We start from the raw sequence: 27,215 nt of genomic DNA, 5'->3' as shown, positions 1-27,215 counted from the left end.
CTTTATTCTCGACATGTCGACTTTATTCTCGACAGGCAAAATATAAATATTTTTTTTTAATCTCGACAGGCAAAATATTATTTTTTTTCTTATGCCTGGCTGGCCCTAATACTCTTCCGTACTAACTCCCCCCCTCGCACCTGCAGCATTAACACAAATGAGTTCCCTGTCTCTTTTTTTCCCCCAAATAGTTGACAACTTGACATATCACTCCACTGAAGGTCCCCTCCTACTCGGCAGCTTTTTGACCGAGTGAAGGCGGGCAGGACAGCCCGTCCACCGACGTCAGAGACGGCTTCGTTATTTAAACCTTGAATCAAGAGCGGAGGAGGAAAGTTTTCAGAGCAGACACCACGTTGCCTAGCAGCTGGGAAGAGGACACGAGCCAGTTCACGTTCACATTTTCTTTCTTACCCGAGGAGCCGCGGACTCTCTCTCCCCTTTTTGCCTGCCGTTTTCCCGTTTATCTTTCGCAGTCTTCGTACCAAACATGCCACAGACCGTGACACTGAAGGGACCCTCTCCGTGGGGTTTTCGACTGGTGGGAGGACGGGATTTCAGCACACCGTTAACTATCTCCAGGGTAGGTAGCAACTTCCCCGCTTGTGTCCATTCATTGCTCCGTGTGGAACAGACTAAGAGACTCGGGACTTTGCTTGGCTTTGAAAGTTTGAATTCAGACACACCGGGGGTGCTCAGTCAATGAATTAGATAAGAGGTCACAACAGGGTGTTTTCTCTAACAGAAGCGTATAAACAGGAGCAGTGCCCTAAAAGCGGACAGATGGTGCCGTCTATTTTCTGGCAGCTGATTTGCCAGCGCTGCTCGGTCATAGCAACTGACCAGCGCGTGAGTTGTATGCGATCAATAGCCCCAAGAGAGGGGTAAAGAGTCCACACCGTAAATGTGAATGTTTTCTGTTTGAATTCAACAGAGTAACCGCGTTTAGCCTCATTAACAGTTTGAACCAGGGGCGATTTTAGGATCTGGTCGTTAGGGGTGCCCAGCCCCCAGTGCTCACAGAGGCACATTATTTCTCACTAATTGAGGCAAACTAGTACATTTATCAATTTTGGAGCCGTATTAGTTTTGCTTTGAGTAGTGTTTTCCCCTACAACATTCAATTTTGACCTCTTCATTTCAAAAGACTGTGGCTTGACAGGGATAACAGAGCCCGAGACAAATATTGAAGATGACTCAACATTTATTTTGGGAGTAAAGAGTTAAAACAAAAACAAATGCTAGAAAATAAATAAAATGGTCATAAAATAATGCATCCTTGAGCAAAAAACAAAGTGTTTTTGCATATTATAATATTTTAAAAATGTGCTGAGCCAGGGGGTGCCGAGATATCTCACGGTGGTGCCTTGGCACCACTAAAAATACCCTAGCCTCGCCCCTGGTTTGAACAAAGTTTAACCAAGAGGAGCTCGTGCAAAAAAAAAAAGTTAGCCCCTACTTTGGAAATGATTCGAATAAATCCATTATTTTTATATAAATGATGTAACTTTGTTTCCCCATTTTGATCGCGTGACTAAGTGTCCTGAGGTGGTATTATGACCGTTTGGAAGCAGAATTAAGAGTAATGATTATCTAAGTAGACCCGGATTTGAACTAATCTTTGTTTATAAAAAAAAAAAACAGAAGAAAGACATAAGTAGTGATAGTACTACTGGCAAGGCTTCGTGAACTTCCCTGACCCTCTCCATGTGGGTCAGGAGGCAGTGTGCTGGCAGTGGCTCTGGCAGTAGCCAGCAGTTCATCCCAGCCAGGACAAACACAGCCTGGTCTCACAGCAGGGACAGAGGGAGGCGGGGGAGGTTTCTGACATTTGTTTTTCATCAGAGCTCATTGGTGCTGCTGAGGGATTCCAGGTGTTGCACTCCGCTGTATCACCAGGCCCAAACTGGCCATTTAACTACAGGGCACTCCAGTTTCGAACCAGAGGTGTCATTTCTACATTTACAGCAGGCGATTAACATCTTTGAGAGGGGCAGAGAACCCTGTATGTCACCCGAGTGTGCTCTGTTAAATTTATGGAGGAGAAAAAGAAAAAAAAGAAAAGAAAAGGTGTGATGCTGCTTTGAGTCACACGTGCAAGTCTTGACGGATATACGTCTGCAGGTTAACGGTTTCATCACTCACATTAGCGAGACTCCCTTGCAAACTTGGCACCTTCCACTGTGTAAATCAGTGCGACGCAGCTGATTTTGACATCCAGAAACCAAACATACATGACATCAGCACTCCTTGTAATGCCTTTTTCTTTCTTTCTTTTTTCTTTTTTTTTGGTGTGAAGCAGCTTTCAGTCAATGGAAAGTTGTAAAACTTTGTGCTTGAGCTTCATGTTCCCTGCAGAGACTTTGCCCAAAACCATCAGAGAGCATGTAGCTCTTTGTGATGCAGATGGACTGTAAATTCCAAATGTTTCCTTGTGCAGCTTGCAGTTATGTTGGGTGAGTTTCTCACCTGTTTTATTTTTGCATACTTGCATGAAAGCCAATATGAAAAGTATGGCATGCACAGGGGAATCTATCACAATGGGGAGTGTTGCATAACTTTGTCGTGATGGCATTGCTGAAATGAATTACATGCTACACTCTACAGAAAGTTCCATAGCAAAGATGGCAGTAGAAGCCCAGTGCTCGCTTGGAGGAGCTGCTTGTTAGGATGGATTGGGGATTTCTGGTTAATTCCTCAATGTTGGCTTGAAAATGAGATGTGGGAAGCAGCTGTTGAGATGCAGGCATATTTAGCAAAATGTGTAATGTCAGAGGCATAACACGCAGTGTGTTGGCAGCAAATCCCAGGATTACTCTACCTCCTAAATACTTATTCTTCACCCCCTACTAGACGTTACAGCTCGCTTCAGCGCACAATTGACATCACTTGCTCTCAAAGATCAGCTTACTTTGCAAATTGTGTTTTACTGTCAGGACTTGATAATTGTTTAATCCTGGAGTTTTATATTTCGCTTTACGAGCAGATAAATCAAACTCAAGGACAAGTAATAAAAAAATAAAAATCCTTTTGCTTTACGTCATGGGAACTGATCGAATTCTGAGTCTGGTGTGATTTATTGCTGCTGATATGGAGGAGTACCTCCTGAGCTCACACTCCATCACGAGCTTGTTTCTTCTTGCGGCACCGTGCAAACCCAAGACTGCAATTCAAATGCGTTGAATGGTGACACAGAAAGGGATGCACAAAGAGAGTTTTTGAGTTTGAGTAATACCTCGACTTTGCACAGGTGATAAATATTTTCCCCTTGTGTAACTGTTGAATGCCAAGAAGCACCTGCAGTTGGAGACGAGGAATGTTGTAAATACCACAAAACGAGTTCTGATGCCATCAGCTGGTTGTGTTCCCGAGGTGTTAATGTTTCGGGGTGAGCCCATTAATCCCCTGCCAGCTCGTTAAAACCCAAACTATTGAAACCTGGTGAGTCTGGAAACATTTGTTCTCACAGTGTGTGTGTTTGTCGTGCGTTGGTCCGTTCAATGGCCTTGTACGTGAGTGGGAAAGATGCAGAACCAGAGAAGTAGAAATGTATAAATTCCTTGATATAGATGTAGAAGCATTTCGAGTAAACGTGTTGAATGTGGCTGATGTGGTATAAGTGGTATTTGCACGTCATTGTCGCGCTGACTTCCAGGCAGTAGGTGACGCAGGACGCTCGTCCCTCCTGCCAGCTGGCAAGCAGTCGTTCAACGGCCAGGAATTCACACGTTAGCGTTGGGTAAATAATGGTTTCTGCATGCCGTGTCCAGCATCCCCTCTGACACCTTTATGGTCATCCTGCTGTGTGGCCACTGTTAGATAGAATCCTGAGAACGGTCAGTGAAAGTAATCAAAGGAATCCGTCTGAGTTTGAAGTGTCTTTTCATGTGTGCTACATTGGTGTCTTTTGCACATGGGCCAAGATTTGTCTCTCAGTCAGCTAAAAGGAACAAATTTCCAACATAGCATAGACCTTATTAGAGGGTCTATTTTTATGGTGAGCAGTGATGTTTTCCTTACTATAATGAACTGATTTTTAATGCCAGCATCTAACCTGGTGGGTTTAGGAGCAAAAGACGAAGCAAAGGTTAACATTGTTTGTTTGTAGACCAAACTGAAGTAAATTAGATGTGAAAAGCCCTGGATTTAATGTTCAATGAAGCCTGGATGTCATGTCACCTGACTGGATGAGTCATTTGTCATTGCTAAACACCGGTCTCGAAATAGTTTTTATTTTTTTTAGCCGGTTAAAACGGGCAGACCGTCCCCCTGTCAAAGTGCCATAAAATGAGGCCTAAAAAAAAAAAGTTTGGTTCCTGTTGGTTGTCAGTTGATGTCATGGGTAGGTAGGGAATTTATTTAATTTTTTTATTTATTTATTTTTTCCAGTGGCAGTGAGTGATAGGTAGATTTTTTTTTTTTTTTTTTATTACAGCAGCAATGGATACTCCCAGCATGTTTCACACACACACACACACACACACACACATTTTTATATGAACAAAATATGTAGTCGATACAACCTGGACCATTGGCATTGAAGACATCTGAAGCAATATTTCATAAATAAATGTAATAGTTTAGTTAAAGTGTCACTCTGGTGTTCTGCGACTCATAGCCCTGTTGTCCAACATTACTGCCTGCTTCTACTATTCTGCCTAACACAAAACAATTGAAATATTTTTTTATATATTATGTAGCCTATATAGATATTCATAAAAATTATAATGATAGTATGATATGAAAAATATCTTATTTTTTTGCAAAACATTATGGGCGTGCAAACGAAACTTAGAAAATCGGCTCGGCGCATGCGCAAAACCACAAAGTAGCAATTCTCGACAAGTAGGAGAAATCAACTGAACACCGGCTGCTGACACAAATGACCAAGTGCACTGCTTGACTTCTTCAAGGACATTTTCGAAAGATTTCCTACCCAATCTTACAATTTTGTTTGTCACGCTATTGCATGGAGAAACAATGGAGACCACGCATATATCCATCTTTCTCCCGCAACCATATAACACTTGCTACCGATCCAGTCTGCATGCAGGTCTCACGTGAAGTCGTTGTTTTCACGAGAGCATGCGCTCATCCTTGTACAGGATGAAGAGGTGCTGTACAAAAACGTAATTATACTTTGCATTAAAAAAAAATGTATTTGTGTATTTATTTATTATTTTTTTTTTTTCAGCTCATAAAATAATTTGGGTCGCACGTAAATTGACAGGGTCGGTCGGAAACCGGAACCAAAAAAAATTTTTTTTTTTTAGGCCTGATGTGTTTAACAGATGAGTTCATTATTTAATCGATCATAAAAACGTTTCAATTTCATCCGGCAATGCTATGTTACTTTTTGTTATGCTATGAGGTAGGACTGCAGGGCTACGTTGGCCCAATATCAGAGCTGCTGTCAGTATTCGGTTTGTTAACTACAGTTGGGCTATTGACAAGTAAAATCATGTCAAACAAAGGCAGTGGCTGGTGTCTATGGGGTGTATCCTGGTTGTGTTGCATTGATCTGAACCAGACCATTCTGCTGTATGATCCTTATCCATTTCCAACAGTGCAAAGTTAGACCTAAACCCAGCTGCAAGACATAGGCAGGCCTGTTTGGCAACAATTTCTCAGCTGATTTCTATTAAAAGGTTAGCATCAAATTTACAAGTCATAAAAGGAAAGTTTTGTTTATTAGCCAATGTGATAGTAGGCTTCTTTCCTTGTGTCTGGTTGGTACACATATAATCCATCCTCAATGCCAGGAAAGCTGGTAAAATACTTCCAGGTTTTCTGTCATTTCTCTCTTTCTGATTGAAACAACATGGTTAATCCCACTCATTATGACAGCATTTAAGTCCCCTTGCTGTCACAATGACGGATGGCAAACACGACTCATTTCGAATCAGCTTTGAACACACACAGCAGTTCCATCATGATCAAGACTGGCTAATCACGGTCTTCTTGAACCCCCCGGAGTGTTAAGCCTAACTTTAAACAGACAGAAAACCCACCTTAGCAGAAGGAGTCTGAGCAGAAAGCGGATCACCTCTTTTCCTACAAAGCCATGCGTCTCCATGTTATGATGGCATTGAAATTGCAGAACAGATCTAAATGAGTGCTTTAGCAGATACATATTCCCTGAACTTGATGTCCTCTGTGTCCTTTAATCTCTGAGTACGTGTTTCCATCTCCGCCACATACCAGAGGACATGTGACCTAAAGCCACATGGGTCCTTTTCTCGGACACTGCTGACTATGATAGTCGACTTTAAACTTCACATTGACCGCTCTGCCCTTTCAGCTCGAGTTGAAACTGCTGCTACAGCAGGTCGAAGCATCACATGGTGAAAAAGACGTGCTCAAAACTTCAGGTTGAGATCAATTCATGTCATTCAGTTATTTATTACAAGTCTGATTCCAAAGCAGATTTACAGGAATCGCTGCACGTACTCCGTCCCAACACATAACTCTGCAACCTTTATATCTATGTGCAATATTTCTCATTTTTTCATGTCCATTTAGTGTTGTGCAAGTTCACATTTTACAGCAACTGGCTCAAAGTTTACTTCACACAGATTAAAATTGCAAGTTCGTGATTCATCTTTTGAAATTCTGAACCAAGTTAAAGGTTTTTTTTGTTTTGTTTTGTTTTTTAAATCGGCTCACATAAATTCTTCTCCTTATATGTTACATCGTGTTTGGACGTGGGCTCCACGGCCTTCTGAGATTTGCCCCAAAGGACAAATCAAAAATTTTAGTTACTCTGCATGTATTCCTTTCTGTTCTGTTGTCTATCACACCTGCCAGATTCTGCTGGCAGGCATCACTAACTCTTTTCTTTTTTTATAATCCTGGCTTTTTTGTTTAAATACTCCAAGTTTTGGCAGCCTTCGTCGTTCTCCTCTGCTGCGTAGTGCTGCACACATCTACAACCACACGTGTCTGCATGTATAAATGCTAGTTCCATCTTCGGTGAGGGAATTATCGTGGTGGCTACTGCTAGAGGTACACCTGCGGAGTGCATGCACGCACAGTTCATCATGACACAGCTGCACTCTCTTCATGTTCAATTCAAAACTCATTGAAAATATGGAATCCACTATTGAATGTGCTCATTTTAACACTTTTACCACACATTTACCGACACTGTGTGCTTGACTGACCCTCCCTTTTCCTTGTGTACTCATCAAGCGTTAACCCCTCATGTTTAATAATCAGCCGCAGTGTTATTTATTGTTCTTGGCAGATTCGGACTCTTTTGTTTCAGAGTGATTAACACAAACCAGTCGGAACCTCACACCCAAGTCTACGTATTGGCTTTCCGTAGTGTCGCCAAGGTCATAACCATGGTTCCTATCGCATGTTCAATAAGCAAACAAAGGCGTCTGAGCAGTTGCCAGGAATTGCTCTCTGCGCTGCTAAGACGTGCGACTCCAGCTCCCGCCCAGCAGAAAGTGCCCCTGTGGAATCCACATTTGAAAGTGGCGGCTTATCTCTGCAAAATGCTGAGAAATAACCATCCAGTAAATGATTTGCAGGCTGGGAGACCTTTGGACGAGCAGCTCTGATTGAAAGTTGAGTTGATGGACTGTTCAGATCAAATATGATCTCTGTTTTGGGAGTTGATTTGACATTTAAGTGAAAGGGAGACATGTGGGATCAGTATCTGTCAAGAAAATGTAATGATCCCGGTGAAGCAAGTGGACAGGACACGGAGGTGAAAGCAGTGATGACATACCCTGCGGCTGATGTCACACATGAGTGAAAGTCCTTTATCCAGTTTTATTGCATACAAAACATTGTGTGCATGTACACAAACTCTTTTCTCTGCTGTGCTCTCAGCCTCCGTTTCACTTTCACATGCCCACAGTGAAACCACACTCCAGCACACATTCACTAAGCCTTGTTGCACCACATGATGATACTGTGTTGCACGAGGATGTGATTTACTAACCACTCTATCTGTTTGTATTTAACTTTGGGACTTTTTGAGGAGCGATTGCTTATGGAAATGAAGGGATTGTTTAGATTGCCCAACAACCAGTTGTTGCATCAGTGCGTCCTCGGCTCCAGCACAGCTGCCTGCACCCAGTACCTGCACACTGAGCCGAGCTCACGATACGAGCTTCATCTGTTTTGCTCACCTGGTCGTAAAATAGAATTGGAAGCTTCTCCTTGCAGTCTCTCTCTCTCTCACTCAAGTTGTCCTTGCCAATGTCTAACCAAATTCTCAGTTCCCTGAGCAGACTGAATTATTTACCACGCTCTTATGTTTGTTGTTTCCGTTTTTCAGAGTTTCCCCCCCGTTCGTGTCCCCTGAGACCGTCTGTTGTGCTCACATTGGCCGTAACTCTTCCCCTGCCCGCTTGTGTTTGGAAGTCGGGGTTGACAACAGCCGATCTAACTTTGATTTTCCTCGGAGCAATTGTAGAGTTAACTCGGCTTTTGATGAACCCACGATGAGAAATGTTTAAATAATCTCTTCTTTGACACACACCCTACCAGTTACTGCTCAGACACTTTCAGGTTTGGAGTCCTTACTTGAGACCCACGTTTTTTGCGCTGGCTTTTAAACACAGCTGAGCTTGACATTTCTTTGAACGTTTGCTATTTTATTCTGTTATTACTGTTTTAATTGTTTTTATTATTTTATTTTGCGGCACTTTGGTCAACTACGGGTTGCTGTAAACGTGCTATATAAATAAATTTGACCTTGACGTTGTCAGAGTGTATCAGACCATCTTTATTGGCAATTCTTTTGTAAAGAGACAAAGTCGCAGTTCATATTGTTTTGTGCACACAGGATAGGTCTGAATGGCTTCAGAAAGCCATTTGGTTTAATCAGAATGTAAGTCACATTGCAGCCATTGGGCATCTTGAATAGTGCATTTAGTGTTTTTATTTCTAAGAAATGCATGACGCAGCTTTTGGAGTTTAAAGGAATCCCTAAATCCGGGTTGTTGAAATTGGGATTTCAATGCGTGCCATTTGACCCTGAGTCATCAAAGTTCGAATCCTTTGTCCTATATTTCTGTTCAGCCATCCAGAAACCAGTAGAAATAGAAGCTTTAAGTTTTTGTCATGACAAAGAGTTTCCTGAACGAGAGCGCAAAAAAACGTGGGTTAAATAAAAGATTAACCAGGTTAAACAAAATGTTATTACGGTATTCAAAGCTGCCTGCCCCCACCTAGAGATGACATTCATCTTTAAAGCTCTATAGATAGAAGTCATTACATCACGCTCCATGCACAGTAGGAAGATGGAAGACTATGATTTTGTGTGAACCGCACAACAACATCACCCTTAGACTTCCCTGTAGGCGGGAATGTTTGTCGTCTAGCGACGACCTCAGTCGTGCCATTGTGGTACTTGGAATACTTTGTTTGTGTGTGTGTGTGTCTGTGTGTTAGTGATTCATGCTTTGCTGTTCATGGCCTGAGCCTGAAGTGATATCCCTCACTTTATGTGTTCGGAGTACATGAGCTTTGTTCCACCATGACACAACCCAGGCAAAAATCCAAGAAATGCATTCTCACCGGGGAGGCCACGCTTAATGACCGAGGTAAACTCTGACTGCGCTGCGCTGACAAACAAGAATCTGCTCATTTCCCACTCTAAGAAAAGCTTCATTTGTGCGTCTGCTTCTTATAAAGACTCCATCTTTAATTTACAAGATTATATTTGTAGAGTTGTTTGTGCCAAATTGTGCAGCTTTCCCAGAAACCCCCTCTCACACACACACACACCCAAACTTAGCATATACCCCACACTGACCCCTGTGTTTACCGGAACTGAGTCAGGGACACTTGGGCGGTCAGAAGCTGTAAATTAGGAATTCCACATCTGAACCACACGATTTAGCGATTTAGTGCTTCATGGAGCGTGAACTTGTATGCCTTCTCTTAAAACTGTCTTCCTAGTTTGCAAGTTGGCTTCTCTTGCCCAAGCAGCTCCTCTTTCTCTCGAGGTCCTTGTCCATTATTCCAGACATTTCCTAATCCTAATAGACTTTAGATTAGATTAACAATCTCTTTATGTGAGTGTTCTTTTAAAAACAAAGTTTTACTGTTCCAGACGAAATTCTTCTTAAGCTGCAGCTGACAGGGTGTTTGTAACACGTTGTGGGGGCAAGCCGTGGGTCCTCTGGTATGAAGATAAATGAGTCCAAAGAGTGGAGCACTTAAAAACTCGCACTGTGACAAAGATTAATCATCAACGCTCGAGGCAAAAGGGGCAGATTAACAGAAAAATATGTCAAGCCTGGAGAAGCTCATTTTGGTTAGGATTTTGGTTTGAGCTCGTTTTTACCTGAGAACGGATAAAAACCGGCTCAGTTTGTGTGATAACAACGTTTCACATGTTGGGCTTTGATATGAGAGGTTTAAATCTGAATATTTTGGAGCTCTTTTTACGCTTTTAAGGAGGGAGGCTTCCCTTTTGTTGCCAGTGTGGCACAGTAAACCAAGTTCATGCACAATCCTTCTGTCGGTATGCAGCTCATCTCATTCACACTAATGAACCAAAAACACTTGCGAGTAAACTGTTGTTGGCGCATGTGAGGCTGTACTGTTGCCATGCACGTGACGTGAAGCCTCCTACAACTCACGTGTTTAACGAGAAGAGCGCAGAAACAGAAAAATAATCTACAGTCTTAGCAATTGAATTATGAAGCATTTTGCCTGCGATGAATGCGACTGTATTTCCTTATTAACATGCCAATGTCTTATTTCATGACTGAGCGTCTCTGTCTTCCTGCGATTGCCTAAAGAGAGTCTGAAAATGGCAGATTGGCTGGCCGTGCTTCTGCTGATGTTTGGTTTGGCGTCGCAGAGTGCTGCTTTTAAAACGAGGAGCTGCTGACCGTCGCAGAGAGTGTTATCACAGCTTTATGCAAAAGGAAGTTTAAAAAAATGACCATTGCTGAGAGAAATGAAAAATATCCATTCCAAATTTAGAACTGAATGTGCTCTTTAGGTGATGTAAAAATATATTTTCCTTCAATATTCCCTTTTTGTTACATTGCTGTTGAAGGACATTTGGCTCTGCAGCCTGCCATATGACAGACTTTTTTTTTTTTTTTTTAATTACTATGGTGGAAATAATTTGCAGTCTCTTCCCATCAGCCAAAGCCATAAGATCAGTCAGAAGCAGGTCTGGAAATAGCAGACATTTGTTGTGTGGGTGTGTATAATAATGTCAAATTGATCTCATATGTTCCTTGGTATGTCTGAAGGTGAAACATACCCACTGGGACACCGGCTCTCAATGCTTACTCTTCTCCTTCTCACCCCTCTGCCTCCCTGTGAGGCTCAAATGTCCTCAGATCAGCGTGTTTCAGGAATGAAAGATCAGAGCGAAACCTGCTCTGAGGACCCGCTGACAGAAAATCTCCCAAATTACAGCAATATGACAAATTCAAAGAAAAAAAAGATAAGGGGAGCAACATGTTGAGTTAGATGCTCGCAAATGAATATTAGATCAGCTATTCTGGTTCAAGGGTCATGTAGCCGGCTTAGCCTTGTGAGATTGCAGAGTGCTCGTAAAATTGCTCGTGTTTAGTTATTTATTTTATTTAATTTGTTAGCAGAATTTGAAAAGGCCAGTCGCTTAAAACCTTTCCTGTTCTTTCCAGATATGTCACCACCTCCAAAACTGTGAGGCCTCTCACTTCCCAGTGTCATCATTGCTGGCTTTAGAAAATGTAAACCTTAAGTGCTGCCTAAGGCAATATGACATCAATCATAGGAGGGCTGCTTTTGTTGAACTTGGCCCGTTTGTTGACACTCCCACGCTAATGCTCTTTTTCTTTATGTCTTTCACCCTCACTGACAGTCCAGTTCACTTCCTCTCTGACACCACTTACAACAAGTCTTTTTTTTTTTTTTTCTTCTTTGTTTGCGTTTGGATTTGAATGTGTGTGTGTGTGTGTGTGTGTGTGTGTGCGCACGCGTGTGCTTCTCGAATGTTATCTTTAGGTAACACCTGGAAGCAAGGCGGCCCAAGGTGACCTGTGTCCAGGCGACACCATCCTGGCTATCAACGGTGACAGCACGGAGCACATGACGCACATGGAGGCTCAGAACAGGATCAAAAACTGCACCCAGCAGCTCACGCTCAGCGTCAGCAGGTATGGAAATATTAAATGTGGTCCAATAAAGTTCCAGTGTGTAAGATTTATGTAGTTCTACTGACAAATATGCAATCTAGTTGTCACTTGGAGAAAAAAAAGCCGCCTTCTCTACCTCAGTGTCCCCTTTATGTCAGCACATGCAGAGAATCTGCTTCGTGAAGTCAGCCGTGTTGCGTCTTTTCTGCAGTTCACAAGGACAGATGAACCAAATGCTTGCTGCAAAGAGGACCCTTCAGGTTTTTCATGGCCATCTTAATTTCTCCCACATGCTTACCCCTCAGTACGTTTCACAAGCCAGCACCTAAAAGTGACATCTCACGATAAGAAGGTAGAGCTAGTTTGGCATTTAAAACATCTTGAGGAGAGATCAGACAGTAAAACAAAGTGAATTATTGAAGAAAAAACAGAATTTCGACTGCTGGCATGTTTGTACAGTCTGTGCTGATTTGCTGATGCACATGTGCTGTAGCTGGCTGTAAGCACAAGTAGTTACAGGGCCGTGTAGTTTTTATATTTATAGACAGCTGAGACTCTGACCGGTCTCATCGCTCACCAGAAAGTCCAACTATTCCCGTTATTTTTACAGTCTTTTTTTTTTTTTTTTTTTTTTTTTTTTTCTTCTTCTTCTTGTCTTTGTGTGCTTCTGAGTAAGTTTATGAATGGATTTGCGCTGCTCTGGGAAAATCTTGCTGGGCTAAAAAGAAAGTGTTCAGGTGTCAACCTTTGAATGTGGAGCATTTTGCATCCACCACTAGTCGGTACTGGTTTCATTTAAGCACGACTGAAATCTTTCCAGAGCTGACTGCATAGTTCTTGTTGCGTAGCTGAAACCAAACTGAGTTTGCAGACCTGGAAGACGCTGACAAAAACACACTGTTGTTTCAGAAAATGTGAATCACTGCACATCCAGCACGGTGCAGTTGGACCTGTTGGGAAATATGGAAGATGGGAAATAACCTCACATTTGGAAATGTGAGCATTAGTCAGTTTTTAATCAATCATCACTCCTTTGACCCTCGGCAAAGGCTGCCTATGGTTTTTGCTCTCGGTCTCATTAAGTGAATTCAGTTGAAAACTTGACTTGATGGTTTTTTATGACTTAAGGTCGTTTAGTGCCTCTCATCCAGGAACACATATTGTTTCTATTTGTGGTCGGTCTGTTCAGCTTGGCACAGGCGAGTCATTGTAACGGATGACAGGTTTATGACAGTTTAAATGATCTACTCGCCGGTCCTACAGAGCGCCATCAAAATCAATGAGGCTTGTACATACAGTGAGTCAGACGGTGACCTTTACAAATGGACTTCACAGGTCGATGTCGCACATTTTACTAGTTCAGGACCTGGAAAATTGTCTTCCACTCTTCAAACCTACTCAACATTCGGGACCTTGTGTGTAAGGATGCATGGTTTTAGCTTCAGTGGACCAACATGGATCTGGAATAAAAATCATCCATCTAAACGGTTAATGACAGAGGGGGGTGAGGGTGGTTGGAGGGCTGCGACCAAGGAAAAACTGAAATGTCAGCCGCTTCCCACATTTCTATTAGATGGTTACTTGGGTTGCTGGAGTACTGGAAAGTGCAGAGCGATTCTGGCAACCCCTGAACCCCGTCCTCGAAGATGAAGAACACAGTGTGGTTTTAGCCTCAGTTACAAGTGACAACTGCCAACTGGTGCCTCAGCTCTCTCCTTTTAGGGCAGCAGAGAACGCACTCCTTCTCATTTTGCCAAAAGCCGTGAAGTTGACTTGCAGACGCGGTGCGAACAGGAATGACTCCGTGGAGCAATCAGACCAGCAAGATGAGAACAGATTTACACGTCCAGGAGCTCCAAACAGATAGATTTTCTCTCTCGGTGTCTGCGTTGGTGTTTTATGGTATGCACCGTAGCATGCAGCAGCCTCTTCTGCCTCACCCAGCCTGCAGTGGGAATCACCCATCCATATATCAAGCTGAGCATTAAGTGGTTTGTCCACATTGGGATTGTAAATTTATTTAAGGATGTAAAAAGAAACCTTCAGCATGAAGACCAGAGGAGCTCTTTCACAGCGGCAGGAGCTCAGAAAAGGGCACTTGACTAATTAGAAAGCAACGTTCCCTTGAATATCCCTTGATGTAGACACTTAAATGGCTTTAAGAAGAATTTTAGGGCAATTAAATAAAATAGGGATTACTTAGCCAAGTGGAATCAATTATTTTCATCAGACTGATGTTTTGCTTCTCTCATCATCTGCTTGTTTCACCGCATTTCTCACAAATCTCCCATGCAGCGTTCAGAGGGAGGACATATTTAGCGTATTGCACACCCTAAAATGTTTTTAATCAATCTTTTAATCGGCTTTGATTGTAGCTTGAGTCGGCAATTGGTGTTCGCAGGGAGGTGGATTCTTTTTTTTTTTTTTTTTTTTTTTTTTCTTCAACCAACTCCTTTACATGATTCCCCTAAATGAGAGCCACAAGTAAACTACTTCACGTGGTTTTAAACCAAGATATGTTGTCTCTGTAAGATAAGGTAACTATGGTTATATAACAAGAGGTAGAGAGAGGCTAGCTGCAGGAATGTGACCTTTCCGCAGTATATTGGTTGAATAATTACAGTGTTAACTGCCCTTAGTGGAGGAGAATACGGCATGTTAGAGAGCTAGGTATGCACCTTGGGCTCCAGTGCACGGAGCTGAAATAAACAGCTGGTGACATGCAGGGAAAATGGACAACGAGGGGTGTGTGCAGAGGAAAAGATTTTAGAAATGGAGGTGAAAGTGTGATTCTGCTTGAAAGAAATGGTGTTGAAACAGGTGAAGGGGAAGAATTATGGGAAATGGGGAAAAAAAGAGTAACTGAGATGGAGAGCGACAACACGGCAGTCACGGGAAAGTTACTGCGAAGTAGAGTGAATCGGTGAGAAAGCCACATGGGCTCTACCCTGCCCAGAATGTTTTACAGCCAAACTTTTCTGCTTTGTGCATAGCTGGAAATGCAATTAAGCGGACAACACAGCCGAGCTCAGTTTCTGTAGCTTAGACATAGGACACACTGCGCCACAAGTTCAAAATTCTTTTTGATAAAGACATAACGCAAAGTCACATGACATTTAAAGCTGGGCATTAGGAAATCCCCATACTGTACCTACATGATCTAATGTTTTTTTTTTTTTTTTTTCTCCAACCATGTTGAATGTATGCAATGCCACAAATGCTGAGCGGGAAATAATGTGTTGATATACCACAACAGTCGCTATGACTGCACAGACAAACGAGGTGGAGCCAACTCGCGTTAAAATTCATGAACGGGAGAAGAAACTGTTTTAGCCTCTGCCACCAAGGAACCCACAGACGTTGAAGCCACAATACAAACCCAAATGTTGGACTTCAGAATATTGAAAAGCTTCAAAACGTTCTCCCTGAAATAATGAGCTGTGAAAAGGCAACCGCATGCTAGTACAATCTCTGGTTGCTGAATTGGTCTCAGGCCTGGAGCTATCATTCATCCCAACAATGGCTTAGTCGTGTTCATGCGTCGTGTTCATGTTGTTTATTCAGAGATTTGGGACATTTGGGACTTTTGTTTTATTTAGAGCGCTCCTCTGCTGTTGGCCACAGAAAAAAGCGAGTGAGCATCGTTTCATTGCAACCATTGATTCTGGTGTCCAAAAAGTTGGGAGTGACTGGAAGAACCCATGCTGACTCACGAGAAAATAATATTTTAGAGGACAGCAGTTCTCAGCCCTCATTAAAAGACTGTCATAAAATACTCCCAACAGTCACAAGAAACGGGAGACCTGTAATTTTGTGCGGCAGCCCATCGACAAATACGAGTCTACACGTCTGCTGTGAACCAAAATTACAGTACACTGGATGCATCTGAGCTTGAGGTCTTGTGTAACACAAGAATGTTTCTTTGTAATGCGTCCTCGTTTATAACTTTCATAACCCACGCTCTCAGAATTTCTATTATGGAGCATTTTTAAGGGGCGTTCGGCATCAGGGGGGTTTCTGGTTATGTGCCCCAGGAAAGTCATGAAAGCTGAGTAAGACATAAAGAAGCGTCGTGAAAAATGGGCCTGCGGCTTGGATTGTTTGTGTAGTTTTTACATTGTCGTTAAAGATAAATTCCTTTTTCAAATGTGTGCGATCCAGAACTTGTTTCGTCTGTGATGGACTGCTTTGTCTAGTCTATTTTTGGTTCCAGATTGTGGTTCCTTATGTTTTCCAAAACAATTTTCAGAACAGGACACTTTGACCCGCACTGAAAGTTTATCTGGATTGTGTGCCTCTCCCACGAGATGAGATGAGCAGAGCTGCCCAGTCTCCTGATAAAGGTGCAATAGTTGTGTGTATTTCTTAGCTTTACAAAAAAGGCAACAGTATTGTGAGAGATTAATTCTCCTTGACTGAAAATGAAACGCGACGTAAAAGTAAAAACAATCTCCGACTAAAAATGATGTGAAAAAGATGGAAGGCAGTTCTGGGCGAAAGTCAAGTTTTCCTCCTCGGAGCCAAACAGCTGCCGAAATGCCTGATGTGCCTGTACGAGCCCACGCTGCTCAGTAATGACACTGCTGTCCCATTTCCAGCCTCGCTGTCCTTTGAGGAAACGCTCTCTGCTACAGTGGCAGCTCGGTCTCTCCAAATCTTGATGTCATCGTTTCTCATGCTCGCAGATCAATTGATCAAAGAAAAATCGCACATTTGTTGTCCCTGAAGGCAGTGGGCAGTGAAAATAGTTTTACCAGATGTGAAATCAAGTGTAATAAGTGGGCATACATGCAGAATCTGTCTTTGATTTTTGCTCTTGGCAGTTTTAGTGACAAGGCTGTTTCGCGGTTTTTGCCTATGTATGTGCGAACCAGCTGGAAGTTCGAGGTCACTGCAGTGAGAGTCATTTGTAATGTCAATGCCTTCCACACATGGAAGTGAGGGCGGAGAACTGCTCCTTCACGACAGCACGGAGAAGAGCCTCTGTGCTGAGTCTGAGTCTCCTCACACATTTTTCTCCGAAAAGGATGCGGAAACCCTAAATTAACGTGCAAGTCTTAGTAACTTGGCGTTGAGTTTAAAAATGGAATGAATCAACAAAAAATGTGAATTGGGAGGGGGGATAAAGTAAGAGTTGAGCCTGAAGGACGGGACAGAATGACGTGGACAAAAATAAGATGTATTGTGAAGTCAGCACTTAAACAGAGCTCTGAAAGGCTCTCCTCGCTCCTCCTTGTTCCCCGTAACCTCTTCCTCCCTGACCTCCATCTGCCCTGCTCCCGTTTCCCTCTCCAAACCCAAATCTCACCCCACAAATTTCTTTTTATATCTTCTCTTCATCTTTTTTCCCTTTCCCTCCCTTCCCGGTGCTTTCACCCCCCTGAAGTCCCCCACTTTCTGCCAGAGCTTGTTAGAGAACGCTGTGTGGCTGCAGAGGCCCGAGAGACGAATGATGGCAGTTGGGAAGTGTGTTTCCACCGCTGGTCAGCCTGTTTGGAAAGAATCGTGCTGGAGCGGCACCTTAAATGTGCTGAGAAATGAGTCATGGTGTCTGCACTGTATGTTACTCAGATGGCTTTTCATGTACCCTAGAGAGAATCATGACAAATGTGGACCATCTTTTGTTCTGATTAAAGTCGTACTTAGTGGTTTAGTGCTTTAAAGATCAGCTCAGATGACACAAAAACATATTTCTTGACACGCATGTCTTTAGTTTTGTCATTGCTTGGGGTTTGGCTGAAGAACAGCTGGGCACAACTGATTTAACTTGAGTCTTCTCAAAACTGCGAAGGCTGGTATTTACTAAACAGCAGCTTTCCAAAACAATGTTCTTGTTATTCATCATCCACAGACCTCACTACAAAGGCTTTTCACTGGAAAGCCATAGAAGAAAGACGGCATCAGAATTTACAAATTTGATCATCTTCATGTTTGTTGATGGCAGCAGAAGATTTCTGTGGAGGGTCGTTAAAGCAAAGTTGAATGAAGTAGAAAATATGTCCGGTTCCCCTTTTTCAGCTGCACCTCGCAGTCTTCAACAAGTGACTTTTACTGACTGCTTTATACTTCGGTTACATGAGGGTAGAGTTAGACATGCAGTAGTGGGGGATAAATCTAAGCTCCTAGGTTTAGGTGATGTAAAATACATCAAGTGTGAGTGCATATTGAATATTAATCAAATCATCATCTGGAAACGGAAACTAAAAGAGTGAAACGGGGCTGAGGAATTTGGAAGGAATCGGAGAAAACAGGCAAAGAAAGGAGACGGAGTTGGATCCCTTTAGTGCAGGGTTTGCCCCTGCTGTCTCGCCTTGACTCCGCGACCTGTGAGTCACAGCTGAGGAATTATGCATGAAAATGAAAGGGACCAAAAGAGCACAGGACTCCAGCTGGGGAAAAAAGAAAAAAGAAACCACCAAAGGAACCAGCTTACTCATGTCTCTGTGCTTCCAACGCTGCTCCCTTCTTCTCTCCTCTCACGCTCCCCCAAGGTCTCCTTTTTTGTGGTTATGAATGCAACATCAATGGCCTACGAGAGGTGGGTTTCCCCTCTTTCATTGATCTTGTCATCACCCTCATGTAGAAGTAACCCCCACCCCCACAAGTGCTCTGCCAATGAGGACTTCACAACTCCGTCAGTTTTCTCTAATAGAGCTTAATCCCGTATTTTTCAGAGAGTTTGATAAAGTGAAATGTGCGTAAGACTAGCAAACCCTGAAGTGATCAATGATCAGTCGCATCTTTTAGGGTAGCTGGTTTTCAGCTGTCTGTCTCCTCTGCGGACACGGTGATCCTGTGCAGCCAAAGTAAACTCATCCACCACTCCAAGAGCCAGATCTCCCCATCAGGAAATTAAACAAGGCAGGGAAGTGGGGGGGGGGGTGTCAGGCAAAGGAAAGTATGACCAATGGAAAGAATAGGAAAATGATTGTGATGACCTTCTTTCTGTTTTTGTCTCTGTTTCCTTTCTCCCTTTGCTTGATCTGTTTTCATCCTCAGCTCATTTGTATTAATTCTCATGTGTCTAAATTCTCCTCTTTTATTTATTTATTTTTTTTACTTTCTTTTTTTTTGCCATTATCCAAAATGTGTTTGCTTTCTTTTCGTTTGTGTATGTATCGATCTTGTTTGACAGAAGAGGAGCTGTTGGGGAAATCAAAGACACGAGTGCAAGGATTTCCTACAACCATCAGTCTTCATAGAGTAAATAAAACCTCTCAGTGTGAAATTAAATCTTAATAGAAGCCATCCAGTCTCTTATAGCCGTGCAGATCACAGTGATCTCGTTAATACATCAGCGAATATGAGAGGGTGTTTCTGGCAGTTTTCTTCTGCGGGGGCGGGATTTGTCTTTGGATCACATACAGACGCAGAGAAGTTAAAGGATGGAGGAATGAAAAGTTGGGTTACACTGACAATCAACAGGTTGATGTGGACCTTATACATCATGCAAACTACAAAAAAGTAATAGTCAACTGTACAGTTCATTGTCCTGAATCAAACTTGTGCGTCAGTCTCTTGTGAGTATTTGTGACAAGTTGATTTAACATAGTCCCAAACTGATTCCAGTCTGTTCTATATTTGTTCTATATCTGAAATCAAGTCCAGCTGTTGAGCATTTGTTTACCAAGTTTTTAGTTTTAAAGCACATCAGCCTCTTCAGCCTGATGTTCAGTAAATTAGGCCCAGGAGTGCAACGCAGTAAATCCCAAACCGATCCGTCTCTCACAGTTTCCACTCACACCCCTGCGTTCAAAGCTCCATTATCACGGACCGAGAGTTCTGTGTTTCTGTCTTGCACTTTCAAAATGTCAATTCGAAAGGGCCACGTCAGTCTGAACTTTCCCTCCTTTCAATGGGCTGTTTGTGTGGTAACCGCCGCAGCCAAGCAATCTGAAAACATGGCAGGCTTTCTGTCCCTGAATCGTAGAGGAGCTGGTGGAAGGGAGGGAGCGTCCATCCTACGCGCTTCTGTAGCTGTTTCTCATCCGCCAGACACTCGGCGCCTCATAAGAGCGTCCTTGATAGCAACACCTCCGCGGTTCATATCTGAAGCATTGCCTCAGATTTGCCAATGCAGTGCCAGCTGGAGCGCAGTGACATCACCTCTTCAGACATCAACCCTCCCCGCTGTAGGGTTAACAGATGCATGCACACACTCACACTTAGTCACTGTTGATGGACATGTGGATGAAAAAAGGGCCACATGTTGAAGGAAGGCATGCATACACATGCATGTTCTTATTCATCGTGATATCCTGGCGCTACCCTTTATGAAGATGGATGGAACGTGTAACTGGATAGTGATATAGCAGTTCAAATGAACTGCATTCTCATTTCTTCTTTTTATTAAAGGAAGAAGTGAATTATGTGGATACCTGATTGTGTGTACACAGCAAGCTCATTCAGCAGTGCCAGTCCATAAGTTATGTAGTCAAACGAAAGTGTATGCAACTGGAGTCGATTACTTTTAATCTGAAGAGGAGGGAAAAGCCTTAGAAATCAGTGATTCAGTTATCACTACTTTGGAAATGCAGTGTGTTTTTCCAGTGATCGCTCACACAACTGGGGGTTTGGTGTAATGACGACTTTATCATTTTGTTATGAGTATGAAAGTAGCTTTATCCCATTCCAAATGTAAGCTACCCAGACGCGTACATGCTCCAGCATGAATAGTTTGCTCATATAGGGGACCTGAACGGCTAATATTAGATGGCAGTTAGAAGGTATTATGTGAAGCAAAAGTTGTCATTTTCACAGATTACTGTAATTTCACAAGTATTTAAGCACACAGTGTCTACTTTCACTTTTTTTTTTTTTAACATTCACACCAAAATGATTGCACTTAATGCAGAAGGCCTTCTGTGGAGAAGTGTCAGCAAATAAAAATCCATGCCTCTCAGCAGAAATGATGACACACTTCAGCGCTGGGGTGTTGGATGGCACAATGATTATCTGACTTTCTCTCTCTTCTCTCATGGGTGTCACCTTTCAGATCAGGATCTGGAGACAGAGTGTGGTCGCCAACAGTTAGCGAAGATGGCAAGACAAGCCCTTACATGGAGCCTGACTCACAGGTAACCATTGTTTATTCTGGATTGCCCTAACTACAAGTCACAGGTGTTTCTTCAGGTTTACATTTGCATCGACCGGGGCGCTGTCAGAACTCATCTGCTTTGATTTCTCACGCTGGCGACACACAGGTTCACTAAGAATTTGCTCAGGGTTTGGTGGAAAACTGCTCCCAACATGACACACCAGCCCACGGCAGAGGGAAAGAACCTATCGGTGAACGTAATGTCTCACAGAAAACACCAGTTTTCTAGACTGCCTGTCTCTGTGAAATAAGGCCTAGAAATGACTTCTGGTTTACGCCCCCTGAGTCTGAAATATCCATCTATGAAAGTGCTAAAATCTTTTCCTAGATACACATTAAATGCTGGAAAAAACAACCCTTTTTTTCTTCTTTTTTTTTTTTTTGCCTGATTTAAATTGATCTTGGCTTGTGATTTTAAAATCTACTGCAATGGATTAGTATATTTTACAGCCCCATACATTGGCCCCAAAATAAGCCAATTTCAGGTCAAAACCTCAAATTACAGTCCGGTAGCTCTGAATCTCCTGGGTTTGTTTGTGTGATAAACAGAATCTATGGAAACGGAACTAAAACTCAATATGTAAATTACATGTACGCTGTCGTTCACTTGATTATAAATGAGATGATTCTTCCCACTGTTCACTGGAGCAGTGTTGAAATAGTGTCTTGATTGTTCTCCAAATGCATCTCTGCCAAAAGGATATTCAAGGCATGATGAGCTCCAACAGATGATCTTTTCCAAGTTTTCCACTTCTGGCAGGCTAGCATGTTTCTGAGGAGAGGAAGAATAGGAGGTGTGTGTGTGTGTGTGTGTGTGCATATGCTGCGAGTATGACAATGAGCACATTGTGCTGTAGATATGTGAGAGATGTCCATTTTTCAAGCATTGTGTTGTGGTGTCAGCATTGAGATGCGTGTGTGGTGGCTTAACTTTGTCTGAACACCAAGAGCTGAAATGAACTCTGTCTGTCCATACCCATTAATGACCAGCTGACATCTTTCAAGCAAGTAGTGGTTTAAGAGATACAGATGTAAGTGTAGGACAGTGTTGTATCTTCAAGATTTAGCATTCGCCTCATTGTACCACATAGGAAAAATAACTTTGCTATAAATTATGTCTCTCTATGCAGATCAATTTTCAGGCTGTCTCACTACAGGCTATAGGTCAAGATTTACAATGGAATACATGGAAAAAAGACAACACTGTACTGCAACATAACCACCACAATACAACAAGAAACAGTGCATTTGTAAACCATGACTGCCTAAAGTAATCTTTATGCAGTTCCAGGTCAAACAGCTTGGATCAGAATTCAAAGTGCAATAGCTGATGGATGGAAAAGTTTGGAGGTTGTGGTGATATGAAATAAAAACTGGTGTGACTTGATATATAAACGAGCCAGCCTTCAATACCCGACAGAACTCCGTTTTAAACTTCAAGTCACTTTCTCGGCACCAGCTTGGGTCTTGCATTGATTAACACAAGGAAATACCAAACCTGGATAAAAGCGAGCGTCCGCTACAACAAACGCAGAGAAGTCTGACAGCAGAGGCTTTGCTTGTGGGTAATATGAGAGCAGCAAATCCTCTCTTTTCCCTGATTCTCCCTTTTTGCCTATATCTGTAAGATCTTATCCAGCCCTTCCTTTCTCCTTCACTGATGTCTGAAAACGCTCTCTGGCATCTCATTTAACAAAGTGAGCTCGGGCAGCTGGAAACCACCAAGTCAGGGCCACTTCAGCGTCATGCCCAGGTGGATTATTCTCTGCATGAACAGAGGAAACATCCGCTCATTAAATAGCAGAGCTCTATCTTTCTTTGTTTCCTGCCGTATTCTGATACAGCTTCAAAACATCACAATGCTGATTGTTCCTGAGATTCTGTGGAGACAATGTGCGTCCCATGACCCCGCTCACACCGACTGAACCAAACCGTGTGATGTGATACATTTGGCCCACAGTTTTTCCAGTTATGAGCCAGTTTGGACTGAGTGAGCAAAAAGGAACTGAACCAAATTCCTGGAAGAGGATGACAATACAGTCTCTCTGAAAGACTTGAAAGAATGTGTCTGCTTTTTAACACTTACCTTCACCATGTCACCTGATCTACAACATTAGGATTCATGCTTAAGTAACATGCTTTCATTAGCACGGGGAAAACTGAAACCACAGGCACACTATGTGGTAAAAGCCGCATCAGAAGATATTATTCTTACAGAAATGCTGCTACTGTAGAGCAATGAACAATACTGGCAATTGATGGCATCCTTCATTGCTTTCTTTATTTAACATAGTTTTTATTCATGAACTTGAAACCAACTATGTTGGAAATTCCAGCCTCACTTGTGGGAATTAGGCACCGAGCAGGAAGTGACATATGGAAGGTATGAGGTGTTTCCTTTCACCTTGGGAACACAAAAGATTCTCATAAAAATCAAAGAGGAAATGCTGTATTTTTGGCTGTACACCAACTAATCATACAACCGGTTGCTGTTGTGTGATATTGCTGTTTCCATGGAGACGCTTTGACCGTTCCATTTGCTGGTGTAAATGGAATTCAAAAGAAGCGTATGATGTGTTTCCAAGGAATTGTGCTCATGTTTTGGCAGGACTGTCCTGCGGCCTACCGGCCATCACGCACAACTTCCTGAAATAGAAATAATTGTGATAAAGAGAAGTGGCAGGGATGAGCTAATGATAAAGTGTCATAACCACACCAGCATAAATTGCATGTGTAATGTTGACAACCAAGTTTTGACACAATGTGTTTCGTTGTTTCCCTTTAGTTCCTTTACTCAGAGCTGGCAGAAACCCGGGAGCACTTTTGGAAGGGTTTCGTCATCGTGCTCTGATGTTTCTATGACAACAATAGCTTAACTAAAAATCCTCACACTAAGTTTTGATGACAAAGGAGTGTTGCCCCTTTTTGCTTTTTGTTTGGCAGCCTGCTATTTGTGGCTTTAATCAGTTTTGTTGGCCTCAGATTATTTTTATTATCATCTGCAACATTTACAGTCCAGATGATCATCTTGCCACAGGTGGAAAGTCTCTCTTTCTTTCTGCTTATCTGACAATTTCTGCCAATAGGATTGATTACCTTACAGAAAAAGAAAGAATGCAGTTGTGACACCAGCACCTTTCTGAGATCTTCAGAGATGGTCACCTACAATTCTTGTGCTTAGAAGTAAAGCCTTGTATAACCCAAATATAGCTTCCACACCAGACTTAATAACTCTCTTCCAGAACTGCCTCAAATGTCCCCTTTTCTCCAATCTTCTCCTCCCTGACTTGTCTCCATCAAAATGAATCACAGCTGCATAATACCTGACTAGTGGCTAGTTTGACTTTCCTCAAATAAACAGTGATGAGCTGAGTCAGAGTGGACTTAGTATCACATAGTTTTTATAGCATGAAAGAATAAAGCCCACATTTAAGCCAGCATGATGTAATGCTAATTAAATAATTAATAGGGCTGTGACTCGATTAAAATTTTTAATCGCGTTAACTACAGGCTTTGAAATTAATTAATCGAAATTAATCGCATACTTTATCCTTTAGAAAATTAACATTTTCAACAATATTTCAACAAACACAGAACATATCCCTATTTGAAATCTGATTGTAGCATGCATGAAAACACAGTATATAGAATCTTGGATGTTAAGCTGCGTTGGGCCCCCATTAGCTTCCACGCTAGCTGCTACATGTTTAGCGTTGAGGTGATATTTGAGGCTTGATCAGCGGCGGCGCCAGCAATTTTTCGTTGGGGTTGCTATGCAGTTGCTGCATGAATGTGAGGGGTTGCTAGTCAAAACAGCCCCCCCCCCCCCCCCCGCACATCAACGCAACAACGTTACTGACCCATTACTCCACAGTCTGCATGCAGCCTTGCATAGTGTAATGTAGCCTTGCATACTGTAAACTTTAAGTTATCAGCGGAGCTTACTGCTCACAAGCAGACAGATGTCGCACTGTGCGTTGTGGTGGAACAGCTGAAGGTCCAGGGGCAAGACAGCCCCAGCCCGTGTACGCAACCACACACGCACACACAGGCATACCTGTCCATCTCATTCATTCATAGCCCGTTCACTAAGGATAAAATAGCCAATCTGCCCACAAAATTTGCCCACTGTGTTCCTCAAATAAGTTTTGATCAACTTCATCTTGGAAAAAAAGAGCTGGGAGTGAATGAGCTACAGTGCGGACTTTCTATTTCTTCTCATCTGACGCACAACAGTTGTAACGACAACTTTCAAGAGATAGTTCTACCCGGCGGGCTTCCAACAGTAGCCTCGTACAGTGCTAAATCACACAGGCACAACATTACGTTCAAACTTGTTGCTCACACCAGTCTGTCCGCTGCCACAGCGGACACATAGCCTACTCAAGCCAATCTACTCGCATCACATTATGGCAGAGGAAGCACGCTGGCAACCTAACATAAAGTAAAAAGTGTGTCCGTTATTTTCAAAAGATGGTGCTAACTGCACTGACACTAGGCTACTTAGCAAGTAGCTCTAGATAGACTGCACGCACCTAGAGTCGACTAACAAACCAAGTCACAAGAAGACTATTTGATAATAGTGTTTCGGCGAGCATATGAAAAACAACTGGGATTTCCTACCTTATTTGTGTTACTTGAAGAAGGACATTCTCAAAATCGCCATATTCCAGTTAGAATCGCCAAATATCCATTTAGAATTGCAGTTTAGCTATGTTATGAGTGAATGGGTGCTAAAATGAGAGGAAAACTGTAACATATGACTATTCAAAAACGAATTAAACTGAGAATACAATTAAATAGGGTTTCTATTTATCTCCTAAATCTGCTTTATGGAAATATTATTTTAGACCTCCGATTTCCCCTGGTAATTTAGAACAGACGTGATTGGCTGACTGTAGAATGACATCACCACAGCTACTGTAGATCTAGGAACAATGTGGATAGCCGTTTCACCAGTAAAGCTGGTGTTTTATACCTTTCCATATGTATATTTATCAGCTAAAGAACGAAAAACGGGGATAGGCTACCACGCAGCAACATACGTGATTCTTTACTTCTTAATATTGTTGTCGTTGTTGCACTGCACTTCTGTTCTTTGTGAGCAGTAAACCTGCCTCTAGCCCCAAAGTTGGGGTAGCTATGGGGTTGCTATAGCAACCACAAGCAACCCCTTAGCGCTGCCTCTGGGCTTGATACGCTGCGGTGATACGCGAATTCCTTGTTGCATAATCTGCACACAACCACGCTCTTGTCGACGCTTCCATCCGTCTGTATTTAATAAAAAAAAAAAAAATTAAAAAATTAAGTGTGCGATTAAAATGCGTTATTTTTTTAACACGCTAATATGTGTGTGGTTAATTAATCGAAATTAACGCGCTAACGTCCCAGCCCTAATAATTAATAAAGCTAAATGTTAGTATTTCTGGGAATGTGCACTGGCTGTATTGAATGCACTCGCACTCAACAATCCACAAATGTATTTGCCAATGAGAGACAGAGCGTTTAGGAGAAAATGCCTGTTGGTCTCATAAATTTTTATCGCACCTCACATCTGCATTTTCCATTTAACTGTCTCTTTTTTTTTTTTTTTTTTTTTTTTCATGCAGTAGTGAAGCAATCTCATCAGCTACTGATATTTCAGGTTTAGAAAATTCCTTCCGTTAAATTTCTCACTGACAGTTTCAAGTAGGTGGGAATAGCCTACGGTCGTTGTTTTAAATCAGACCGCATTTTCTTTGGCACACAATGTCAGAATGCCATTTGTGGCAGCCAGCCCATTATTACAGTGATGGCTATTGTGGCTGAGCGCTATGGTCCTGTGGAAAGTATGAGGCCTCACAATGCGGAAGCTGAGAGGTCTGGACCGGGCGTCACTCTCAGCTTCCAGTTTCAGCCCGGGAGCTGGCAGCTGAGAGCCAATTCCCCAGGCTAACATTAATAGGAGCTGACAGATAGAGTCCTTGCATGACTTATAGACCATATTTCCTCCTCAGCTTGGAACCGAATTT

General features: G+C 42.5%; 1 protein-coding gene across 1 annotated transcript in view; it reads left to right on the top strand.

The window, feature by feature from the left end:
- The first annotated feature begins 276 nt into the window (after positions 1–276).
- Positions 277–27,215, top strand: part of pdlim4 (PDZ and LIM domain 4) — a 44,275-nt gene continuing 17,336 nt past the window's right edge. The window contains exons 1-3 of the mRNA XM_075486682.1: positions 277–583; positions 11,977–12,128; positions 21,103–21,184. Coding sequence (XP_075342797.1) covers positions 491–583; positions 11,977–12,128; positions 21,103–21,184 — 327 coding nt within the window. The 5' untranslated portion in view covers positions 277–490. The remainder of the gene's footprint in view (positions 584–11,976; positions 12,129–21,102; positions 21,185–27,215) is intronic.

This window comes from Odontesthes bonariensis, chromosome 16 (assembly GCF_027942865.1).
Source record: "Odontesthes bonariensis isolate fOdoBon6 chromosome 16, fOdoBon6.hap1, whole genome shotgun sequence".
In the NCBI taxonomy this organism is placed as follows: domain Eukaryota; kingdom Metazoa; phylum Chordata; class Actinopteri; order Atheriniformes; family Atherinopsidae; genus Odontesthes; species Odontesthes bonariensis.
This window is presented reverse-complemented; position numbering and strand designations above follow the sequence as displayed.